General features: G+C 42.7%; 1 protein-coding gene across 2 annotated transcripts in view; it reads right to left on the bottom strand.

Annotated features, from left to right (window-relative positions):
- SNAP25 (synaptosomal-associated protein, 25kDa) overlaps window positions 1–10923 on the bottom strand; it is a 29610-nt gene extending 18687 nt beyond the window's left edge. The window contains exons 1-3 of one of the 2 annotated variants that reach the window (XM_008949348.1): window positions 10825–10923; window positions 10193–10234; window positions 1915–1963 (exon numbers count right to left, since the gene is read on the bottom strand). In XM_008949348.1, coding sequence (XP_008947596.1) covers window positions 1915–1963; window positions 10193–10234; window positions 10825–10896 — 163 coding nt within the window. In that variant the 5' untranslated portion in view covers window positions 10897–10923. The remainder of the gene's footprint in view (window positions 1–1914; window positions 1964–10192; window positions 10235–10824) is intronic. The other variant, XM_008949349.1, reaches the window with a different exon arrangement.
- Between the last annotated feature and the right edge of the window lie 1355 nt (window positions 10924–12278).

The following is a 12278-nucleotide window of genomic DNA, read 5'->3' as shown; positions in this document are numbered from 1 at the left end:
AATGTCATGGTTTTTGTGTGTTTAACACCTAATAATCTTAAGTGACTTGTGCAGTCAGCTGAAAAGAGGTCACATGGCAGTGTTAGGAAATTATTTCCTTAATCTGATAATCTGCAGAGACATTTGTGAGTTGCACACATCACACTAATTACAGAGGGTTCAAAGGCATCATTAGCGTATTTTGCCCAGTAATATAGTAGGGCTTTTATTGCTAAAATCAACTAAAAACCAACCAAACAAGAATTACTACAGCTACATGTAGCTAAAATGGACAACACTTAATTAAATAGTTAGCACAGTACAGTGGTTACAATATTGCCAGGGTTTGTAGCATTGTTGGGCTCTTTTCCTTGAGAATCTCATGCTGTATAGTCATGAGCTAAATTTAGTGAACCACTTAAGGCATGACCACAACCAATTTCAAGAGGCTTTTAAATTGTCTGATTCTTTCCTGTAAGTATAGATTAACTCTGTCTCTGGCCATACAATATACATTTCAGGTTTCACTGTCAATAAGAGATTAATGGTGAGTTCCCTGGACTCCAAAGAGGTCAGTGGGTCCAGTCTCAGCTCCTTGGCTCACACAGACTGTCCTTCTTAGCGTGAGTACAGTCAGTTGGACCACTTTTGCATTTCTACTTTTAGCAATAGTAGAACTCCAAAGGAAAAAAACAAAATTCAGGGTTAAAACCAAATTAAACCCACCTAACAATCTGTGGAAAAATAACAGTTAAAGAACAGAAACATACTTTCCCAAGACTAAGCACAAGGGAAGTTACAGGAACCACTAAAGTTTCTGCTATTTGCCTCTGAATTACATTGCAAGGCACACCTGGGTGCTTACAGCCTTTCTTTGACAATATTTTTCATTTATTTTAGCTGTATAACTTCTGAAACAAAACACATTATTTAGACAGGTGCCATATCTGTTTCAACACAAGCAATTTCTGGTTTGTTTTTTTTTTGTATTCAGTGATAGTCCTTTTACTGTTGTTACTCAGGAAAAAGTTTTTCAAAGACAACAAAATATTCTCTGTAATATTTTTCTTGTCAAGACAAATTGATCTGAGAAAATTTGGCTAGGTTAAACTCTTTTGCCTAAAGGAGGAGGTGGGGGGAAGGAACAAGATGTACATTAAAAAGGAAATAGGAGACAATACCTTCTGTTTAGGTCCTGTTGCTACATTTCATTTCAAGAGGATTTAAATCCTTTTTGGAGGCACCATTTTGCTGGTGCTGTGGATCTGCAGTGAATGAAGACTTACTAGTTTTGTTGGAGCAAAGCTACCTACTTTTTTGTAATGTTATGAAAGGCAAAAATGTAATTTCCTGGAATGTATTGAATATATCTGGCTTGGTCTTTGTCACTGTCATCCACAGCCAAGAATTTATCTAAGTTTGAAAGCCCCTGTATGGTCAATTGTAATAAGCTGATCATGTCATAGCTTTTATGTTAAATTTCTGTTAGCCTCACTGACATTTCTATACACAAACCAAACTGGTTTTAACTTCTCTTGGGATGCATTTATTGTACCCCTTTCACTTGTGGCTAGAACAAGTGAGGAAAATAGCATAGCACCTGCATAAATAATGTTGTATTTTACACTTATGGAGGCAAATCTTCTCATTGTGTAGCTGGATCTTGACCAAAAGCTTGCTGAAAAAAAATGATGGTTTAGATGAGTTCAGCCTGCAGCTCTCTCTGACATTAGCAGGAAACAGATTGAAAGAAGTACAGACTCTTACACAGATTTTGTACATTCCTCTGTCAGACAACAAAGCTAAAGGCAAAGAAATTTTGGGACACTCATGCACAACCACCGTATTTTATGGCCCTCATTTTCAGGATTGCACACAGTTAATACAACACTTTGGGAATGCTTATACTTCCTTACTGAAACAATCTGAACTTACCTCCTTGCTCATCCAACATAACCAAAGTCCTGATACCAGCATCTTTACTCTACATCCCAATAGTGGTAGCAAGGTGAGGAGAGAGAGGGGGAGAAGAAAGAGGGAGGGAGAGAGAGAGAAAGAGAAATCAGTGAGGGAACACTCAGCCCTAGGTACTGGACATAGGGAGACAAAAGAAAAACAGTGACAGGAATGACAAGGTCATAAGGGGCTGGTGGCACAGTCCAAAGACTTCATGTGTCTGGACTCTGTGTAAGGATCTGGTTACTCTCAAAATGTACCACCAGTCTGAACTACTGCAGAAAACACAAAGTCCTGGACCTTGAGATTAAAATAAACACTTTACACAAGATCAATTTCTCCATAGAGAGGGTTCTTCTCCAAAATCTCTGAAGCAGGAGAAAGGAAGAAGGGGGTGCTGACATTGTAAGGGTATGTTCATCCCACAGGAGAAATTCCCTAGGAAAACAGATATGGCACAATCATGTTTGGGAAGGAGGCATGGTGGTTTGTGCACAGCCCTTGCAACACAGGAGTCAGGAAGCTTACCTACTTAGGAAATCCATTTTAAAGCAGGCTAATATTTAATAGGATTAAGCCATATTTTTTGGCTCAGAGATCTAATAGATATGGATTTGAGCCAAGTTTCAGCCAACAGACACCTTTAGCATCAATGGACTTTGGATTGAGCTTGAAGGTAGGATTTTTAAAGCACCTACACGCTGAATCTGGCTCTGCTCCCAGAGGCTAGTGGGAGTTTTAGCATTGCCTTTGCTGAGTACAGGGTTTGGGCAAAGCTGAGCAGTTCAGAGCTCCCACCTGCCTAAACCAGCAGCAGGGCACCTTTCACAAGTACAATTTTTGCAGGCGTTATCATCACTCTGGGATGTGATCAGGTGTCTCAGGTTTCTGGGTGCTGGGATACTGAGCCCTATCACAGGTCACATTAACTCCTTTTTAATTACAAAGGGGCAACTAGCTCCATTCTGCTTGGAGCAGTGGTAAGGTCTGTGAATAATTAATGGCCTAAATGATCTCCTGACTCTTGCATTTCAATAAAAGACAAAGTGAATCCTCTGCAGGCTGACAGCTTGCCAGCAGAGTTACCTGGGCACGTGCAGCAGTAATTTGGCTGCTTCCATGAACATAAAGCCATCCATACCCCTGTGAAGCAGCTCAAGTTGATGTCAATTTTGCAAAGGGCAGGAGAGGTACCCACAGCTGCACAGGAACGAGAGGAACAGAAACCTGGAGTCCTGATGATCCCTCTTGTTTTTCAGGCCATTCTTGAGGCAGATTAAGGACTTTGTCTTATTCTTCCTCCTGACTCCCCTGCTCACTGCCACTCACTCCTCTCTTTCTGGGAGCAGTGAAATGTCTCTGGCCAGCAGCTGCAGGGTGCTTCCAGACAGGCCAGGAGCACACTGCCCACATGGGCTCAGCTACAGGCCTGATTCTGCCATGCTCGAGGGCTGGCTGGTGCAGCTGGTGCTTCTCTGCTTTGCTTCAAAAGGATCCTGCTTGGTACAAGAAGGATGCCTCTTGTTGCACCCTCATCTGCCTCACCCTGAACTCCCATTCTTGTCTTTAATGTCTACATCACTGTAAAAACTGGGAAAAACATCAGATGTGTGCAGCCTGGTTTGCTCCCTATTTTACAAACCCTGCTTGAGTTACTAGGTGAGGAGAAACAGCCTCCTGCCTCTGCCCATGGTCTGTGTGCCCTGCTGCCCCCGGGGCAGCTATCTACCACCTACCTTCTGCTGCTTTCTCTCCCTTCAAGCTCATCCTGCATTTACTTGGATCCCAGACACCTTTTATTTATGCAGCCTTTAGAAACTTAAGGTCCAAGGGTTATCTTAGATTTGCCTATTTAGAGTAAGGAAACTTTATGCTTTCTGCAGGGCTGGTGTCAGATCTGCTAAGCACTAGATGTGCACTAACTTTTTATTGTGCTCTTTCCATGCTCTTGGTACCCTGGGATGTCCTACCCCAAAAGATTTATATGTATGTTAAAAAACATACCTCATGCAAAAGCTAGAAAGCTGCTTGAGTCCTGAGTCATCTTGTGTTTGAGTAGATATGGTGCAATCTGACATGGGACCCTTCTAAATATTTGACTCAGAAAACTGCAGCTGGTGGTGTGATAGCTGTTGGCTTTCAGTGAGTCAAACATAGGCTGAGAAATATTTTCTGCTCCTTAACCCTCTGAGTTTATTTTCCTGCTGGTTTTAGCTGCATAAAGGCAGTTTGCTCAGATGTTAAGATGTCTAGTGACCTGAATAAGACCTGTGCTGAGAGATGAACTCAGCAGTTGGACCTTATGGCTTGTGTATCATATTAAATCCTTGCACAGAGTGAAAGAGGTGCAAATTTCTTTTACTTACCTGACCATCAGTGTCATTTCATTTTATCAGGCAAGACTGTATCTCTTAAGAGCAGCCTGCCACAGCATTAATACTAACGTGGAAATAATAAAGGGTGTGCATTGAATATACTTGTCTGCATCTGAGGTCTAATCCAAAGCATATTGAAGCTAATAAAAAGATGCTCACTGACAAAGATGAGAGGTGATTCAGACATCAAGTGACAATCTCCTCCTGTTCCAAGTTTCTATTAAGCATTAATTTTTTCACAAAAAAAAAAAAAATAACAGTGCAAAGCCAATTAAAAAAAAATACACATTTGTGCATTTAAAACAGATCCAGACTTTTTTAAAAGTTCAGTATTTCCATTGTGGCTGATCTTTCAGGTAGACACTCAGACTGGTTGCTTAGAGTGTGTAACAGAAGGTGGTGAAAGGTGTGTTTGCAAAGTGCCACCCCAGAAGAATGTAGGATCCTGGTGAGCATGCTTTGATTTTTGTGGTCCTAAGGGCTCAGGAAGGGTTCCCACCCACAGCCAGTGCTCACCAACATCAGTGAGATCCTACATGGGAAGCCATGAATGGGTAGAACTAGAGAAGTCTCTCTTGTAACCAAAATGTGTGTTAATGGTACATTTTCCCCAGGATTAGAGCCTGCCTTTCTTCCTGGGCAGTGGAGGAATTACTTCAGAACCTCCAGTCAATCCTCTAGTTTGCAGCAAAATAAGAATTCTCACAAAAAAATGGGATTTTTAGGATAGTTGAGGCCAGAGAGAAGAAAAAAAGTAATCTTTGATAGGATCCTGCAGATCTCATGGAGCACATGCCACTCTAATCCAGCTCTTCAGTATGTAACAGCCTTCTCTCTCCAGAGTTACTTCTGACTCTCCTTGTCTTCTTGTGGCACTTGAGAGGAGAATTTGGACTGCTGGATTTTGCCATGGTAGAGCAAATAGCTCACACTTTCATCCTTTAGAAGAAAATGGTGCAGCATGAATTGCTTTTGTTGAGGCATTAAACTGACACTTCTGGAGTTTCTCTGTTTATCCACAAAGCAGGTATGCCCCAGGCAGTACAATCTATAATCTTTTCCACACAGCCCTCGAATATACTCAGCTCTTACTCTAGGAATGAACAGGTTGACCAGTGTGTCCTCCAAAACTTGGAGACTGCTGTAGGTTTCAACCATTTGTCTGCCCATATCTGCCCAGTTTTGCTCACAAGATGGCCCCTCAGAGCAGAAGACCATAATTTTTGACTTAAAAACTAGTCACATGAGGTGAAACCGTATCATGAATATAGATCACATAAAGTTCATGAAGGTCAATGTCCTTCAGTGTGTAGGTAGCACTAAGCTCTAGTGTTCAGGTAAAAGCAAACCAACAAATAGTACTGGATTGGGTTCAACATGCTTTCTATGAGGCACATGCCCATGTTCTTCACTGGAACACAGGCTAAGCCACTGATCCAGAAATATGTGACTGGAAAACTCTGGGCTTAATTCAGCTCTTAGGTTTCTAAGTCTGTCAGTGCTTCAGTGAATCCAGTTTAACAGTGTAACTGGGAACCCTTTTGAGGATTTAATATACATTATCTTCAATTTTCTATAACAGATTTTTAACATGTTTTTTCTGAGGATCTCATTCAGAGCAAGTCAGCAACAAAACATTCACTGAAATTTGTCCAGCACTTTGGAGGGGAAAGGCATTGCTGTATCATTTTTTATTGTTGTTGTTATGTCACTTAGTTTCCCAAGGTGGGAATAAAGCCAAGAGAATTGGGATGACTTTTCAAAGGGCCCATCAGCCCCTCCAGGAACACAAGGTGTTGTGTCTTATCCACATCTGCTACAAAAGGCAGCTACTCCAAATCTGGTTTAGCCTAAGGGGTAATATTTGTAATGGTCTAAGGAAATAATGTATCTGATAGAGAATCCAAATTCTAGAAATCACTTTCTCTGCACTTCAGGAGATACTCTGAGGAACAGACATACACTCTCAGCTACATGGAGAATACAGAAACTTCCACTTCAATGCAGAATTTTGCTTTAATCGATATGGATTATAGAACTGGGTTTGAATCAATTAATAAGGACATAAATTAAAGCATTATGCACCAGGACAGGCTGACATTGCTGTCAGTTCCCAGAGACACTAAAGAGAAGTGTCAACATCCTAAAGACACAAATGTGGTCGAAGAAATGGTTTTTAGTCACCCGTAGCAATGCATTTCCTCAGCTCCCACTCCGAGTTCACTGTCACCCTGTTAATGCTTCAGTGTCTTCCGTGCCTGATTAGAGAGCCACGCTACTTCTCAGCCCCTTAATCCATCCTGTGGATCAGATCCTCAGCCAGTACGAACCTGTGGGCCCGCCCTTAAATCCTCTGGACCTGGTTTTTATCCAGTGCAGTGACCCCGGTCCCAGTGCAATGACCCCGACCCCAGTGCTACTCCACTGGTTTACATAGACAAAGGAGTCTAATCCCATGGGAAAACCTGAGACCAGAAATATGGATCACATTTCCTTGTGCCAAATATGTATTTCTGTGGAATTACACAGATTAAACATTTTTCTGAGTAGAACTGTCCCAATAGCTGATGATGTCAAAGGGATTTTTCCATTTAGCTTTGATGAGCTTTGGACCAAATTCTAAATTAATAGAATTTTTTTTTATTATTATTTTCTTCTTCAGACTAAGGAATATTTGACCACAAAAATAATGTTGGGGAAACTCCTTTCCCAGTCATGAATGAAGGAAATCAGTAAAATGACATACTATGTGTTCAGCGTCCTGCGTAGAGCAGCATCAATGAGCTTCTCAAACACATACAGGTTACCATTTCAGCTCTGATATGTTAGTAAACCTCACTCTAACCCCCCAGCACACGAGAGGAGAAGATAGTCCTGTCTGAATTTAAGTGTACAAAACAGCCCTTTGGTCTGTACGTGTTGCTAAGTGCTCTCTTGCTGGGCTTTCTGCAGTACTGATCCTGTTGATATTTTTTTCCCTTGCTGCATCACAGCTAGAAACCATCTTTTTTTTTCCACTCTACAACAATTGATTTTTTTTCAAGGCCATAGTGGTTCCACTGGAAGATGCTAGTAGACTTGTGGCTTTTCCCTGTGCATGTGTTATTCTACATTTCATAAAGGTGGCTCAGCAGTAAAAAGCTTGAACAAGAAAATAAGGTCAGCTACAAGCTGTTTATTTAGTAGCACTTCTTTTGCCTCAGTTCATTTCTGTTTTATGTTTTGGCCCAAACGGTGCACAGCATGACCATAAAACACAGATGTTTATAGCAGTGAGTAGCTCAAATGAGCAGTGGTCAGTGTAGATGTGACTGTGTTGCACGAGTATGCTGAGCACCACAGAGCAAACCCATTTTTGTCACCTGCCATCCCAGCGTGCAGCTGCCTGGGGACAAGGCAGTGGTGCCTTTGCAACAGCCACTTCACTTGTCCTTGCTTCCCCTGTGGCACAAGGAGTGAGTCCATCAGCTTCTTGCACAGCTGGGTTATAGAAATAAGAAGCAGTACCAGGTTTGGTTTTCCTTGCTGATGTTCCCTGGGAACAGCACCAGGGCTGAGTCTCCAAACTCAGCCTAGTCTTCCTGGGCGAGGAGGGCACGGTCCCGTCCTTTGGGGACATCGGTTTTGTCCCTCAGGCTGTGGCCTGGACTTCAGAATTAAGGATGCCTCATACTGCTGTAGGGCTTTCCTGGGTGGCTACCACTCTTCTGGCTCCAGAGTGGAGCCAAGTCAGTCTGTTTATTTTGTATTTTCCTAATATCTAACAGAGCAGAGCCAACCATGACAGGAATCCATACATATGTACGCAGTAATAATGCTTAAACACGGAGGCATCCTTTCCTGAGTAAGGAGTAACAGATTTGCTGTATCAAGAGAACAGAGTAAAATGCATTCTTTCACAGTGAAAGAATATTTCATCTCTCTACTCACTAGACAGGCTCTGCTAAGCAAGGGAGTCTGATTGGATTTTTGGGGTCTATTAAATCAGAGCAGCACAAGTTCGATTTCAAAGATACTCACCGTTTGTCTTTTCAGGATAAAATCTCTCATTCCCTAGACACTGCATTCTTTTAAAAGCAGGTACTTCAGGAAATGGGCTTGGAGTAATCAACCAACTATCTAAACCACAGAAGAATTTTAAAGGTCTTTTATAGACACATTAGTGAAAATAATATTCAGCTCATTGTAGAAGAATTCCCTTGACTCCTCAGTGCTAGTTTTAGAAACTTCTCTATTTGGACAGGAAGATATTGTAGCATCTGAATAAAAGCCAGGTCCAGAGAGAGGCTGAGCTCTTCCAAGAAGCACCAGAGTCCTGCGTAAATTCAACAGTCCCAGTTCTCCTCCCACTTTGCCATTTGCCATGTTTTAATACTGAAATTCCAGTGGCATTCACAATATGCTGGTTCAATATGTTAGGAAGACTCAAGCAGTGCATAGGTCACACAAATATGGCTCAGGAGAGACAGGGCTGATATTTACTGATAGCTTGGCCCTAAGCAAATCACTTCCCTTTCCTGTGCCTCTCTTCCCACTCATCATCTGCCTCTTCTATTTAGATCATAGGCACTTCAGGGCAGCAGCCTCCCCTGCCTTGCGTTTGTGGAGATACTCATGTGAGACTCTCTTCCATGTCACCAAACTGATTTCAACAGGAGCTGCATCCAGCATAGAGTTGATATGAAGTGATGGTTAGAAATGGCATGTCCAGGGAACTGAGCAGCAAAAAGGGACAGATTGCTCGTGAGACAAGAGAGAGCATGTTTTGGCTGCAAGGGGCCCGCATCTGAAGTGTTTGTGGAGGAGGAGTGATGCTGACTCTGCTCAATGACCCATCTGTCTGTCTATCTGAACAGGGAAATTTAATTTTGTCTCCACTGGACTCCATTGATCTCCAGAGTCGTGATTGATTTCAAGGCCACGGAGCCTACGGCTGGGCTTGTGCTTGTTCCCGAACGTGGGACCTGATGTAATTTTCTTCCCATTGTCTCTGCTGGAGACTCCTCTGGTTGTCAGCAGTACTGGGACTGTCAGTGCTGATGACCCTGATTAAAAATGTCACCAGTCCCAGAGCCAAAGCTCGCCTGGTGTCTGAAAATAATACATCCTGTCAGGCAAGAACAAAGTTTTCCACCACCTGATGGCTGAACACTAAACTAGAGTTTGGGAATTTTGACTTTGTTAACCCCTTTGTTATGAAGAGGATGAAATTAAACCTGACTGAACTTTTTATTCCCTTCTCAGAGTGACTCCTCCATGGGGGTATAAACTGTATTAGCCACGAGGATCGAGCCCAGGTCCTCTTCCTTAGCACTGCTGAAAATAAAAGAACCTTCTTTTCCAAAGCTGTCCATCTAGGACATCTCACAAGCCTTGAAATCCCAATCAATGTTTCAGAGATACATAAAGAAATGGTATTTAAGTGCTGTGGTGACCGATGCTCTATAAATAGCTGCAAGTGTTTATGGAAAGGGAGATATTTGGAGACAACAGGGCACACAGACTGAGGGCCTTTCTCACTTGCAGTGTTATGACAAGGACATCAGAGTGGTGCCAGCACGAGGCTCTGCAGCAAACTCAGCCACTTGTCCCTGACTCCAGGTCACCTCCAGAGGCTGTTTCCTCAGTTTATCTCGAGTAGCTTGTCTCAATGGATACTCAGGTATGGGCAAAACTGCCTCAGCAGCTGGTCTGCAGTGGGACACTTGGCAACTAGGACACTGTGTCTTGAATGACCCTTGTAAGAGATGAGGATAAGGAGGGATGGACATCAACTCATAGCCGTGCCCTAGCAGTGTGAGTTAAAATAAAAACATTTCCAGGGCCAGACTCTCCATCACTCTTGCTCACAACAGAAGTGCAAATCAAATGCAAATCCTTACCTCTTCAACAAGCTGCAGCATTCGACGGGTGCTCTCAAGGGACTGGAAAAAAAGAGAGAAAAAACCACTCGTATTTGGCAAGGTACAATTTCCAACACTAATGTGCAGGCTCATGCTGACAGTACATTTTTCCTACGCTCTTTGCCTTCCCTCTAAATCAGGCTATCAGCAGGGTACTGGAGATGTCTTCATCTTCAGGCCCCTGGTGCTGCCCTTGCTCACGCGTTGTGGCAGAGCTGCTCAGAGCAGCTGCTCTGACGCTTGAAAAATAAAGTCTGTGGTTTTCAGCTAAGACTTTTCAGAGACCTAATTGGCGCCTTTGAACGTTTAATAAGTTTGGCAAATGGAAGGAATCCTCAGAAAATATTAAATTGCTCCTTTTTGCTCTGAGGCCAAACTGATGCAGGCTCTAATACCTAAACCAAACTCACAATCGATAAACGCCTTAATCTAGACTAAACAGAACATTAAATTTTACCCTGGCTCATTTCATTTCCAATTCTGCTTTCAATGTAAAGCTGATAGAAAACAGAACCTGCTGGAGAAACCCTTTGCTGGCTCAACTCCTCTGTATGGCTGTGCCCCTCCCAACACACCCAGCCCCCAGTCTGGAGCTTAGCTATGGGTCTCACTTCATCAGCGAGCTGGTCGGCACGCCGCTGCATTTCTTCCAACTCATTGCGCATGTCAGCGTCTTCTGCCATCTTAGCTGGGGGGGGGGTTCTGGAAGCTGCAGATCAAGGGTGTGTGCTCAGCTGCTCACGAGCCTGGAAGACAGCAAAAAGGGAAAGAAACACTGTGGTTAGGCTCCCCAGCTCACTAGATTGTGCTTAAATGTCGCTCCCTCAAAGGGGATTTCATTACATGAGTGCCCTCACCCAAACTCTGTTGTTCTGGATAGAAATTCCTATATAGTAGAGAGCACACAGGAGTTTTTCAAGGTGGTGCTTTCATCCTGTATTATTAAGCACATTCAAAGAACAAGGTTATACCCTTGTCATGTTCTTTGAGGAAAGTCTTTCCTTTTTTCTTCACCTTTCAAATGCTATCACATCAAAGCTGGAGATTCAGGAGGTGTTATTTTTTACCAGAAACAATCTTGAGATCCATTCATTCTTCTCTAGAATTAAAACCTTAACATAAAAGAAGTCAAGGTCAAGCCTATACCCCTCATGTCCTATATTTCAGCTGCATCACCTGGAGAGCTGGATGCTCGGCTAATACATCTGCAATGAAATTAAAAACAATGGAACTTTGCAGATTTTTATCAGCTAATAACTTGTCCACCATGCTACAGCTCAGACTCTGAAATAATGTTTATAGCTGGACTGCAAGTTGTTGTTTAACTGGGAAAATTCTTTATTTCAGGGGAAATGACAGCAGGGCCTAACTGATATTTTCAACTTCTTCCCAAAATGGGTCAAATTCTGATCTTAGTTATCCCTCTCAACAGGGAATAACACCACTGAAGTCATTCTAACCAGGGACCAGGATGCAGCCCATTAATCCCCATTTGGGTAGGGTTTCTTTTTTCTTATATACTCGAGCTAGCTCTGATTACTGAGCATGACTTGATTAAGAAAGGCGGGTCCTCCTACCATCTGTCAGGTCTTTATAACAACTGGCTTATTTCTTTGCTTGATTCAAGCATGGCACGTTGCAAATTACTGCTCACTGAATGTTGGGTTTGTTCGTTGCAGGAAAACCTAATCCCAGGTGCAGAGGAGGTGGGGAAGTTGTGGGAGACTGCAAATAAACAGCCATAAAGCACATGCCATCATGCTCAATTATAAAAAGGGGACAAAAGGAGCCCCTTTCAGCCAAGCTGCTCTAAGAAGACAGAATCCCAGGGGCTATTTTCTGTCCTGTCTTTGTGATACATTCAGCCTTTATGAAACAAGATAAATCAGAGCAGAGCTTGGCTCTAAAAATTTAACCATAGTAACTCTGTTTAAATGGAAGTTGTTATTTATCAGAGATTAATTCGTTCCTCACTTTTGACAGTGCTCTCCATCAGGAGCAGGGGCTGAACAGGTACAGCAGGCTGGCTGGATAGATCCTGGATCACACCCTGTCTACTTAGAAA

Source organism: Merops nubicus, unplaced genomic scaffold (assembly GCF_000691845.1).
Source record: "Merops nubicus isolate BGI_N331 unplaced genomic scaffold, ASM69184v1 scaffold1551, whole genome shotgun sequence".
NCBI lineage: Eukaryota > Metazoa > Chordata > Aves > Coraciiformes > Meropidae > Merops > Merops nubicus.
This window is presented reverse-complemented; position numbering and strand designations above follow the sequence as displayed.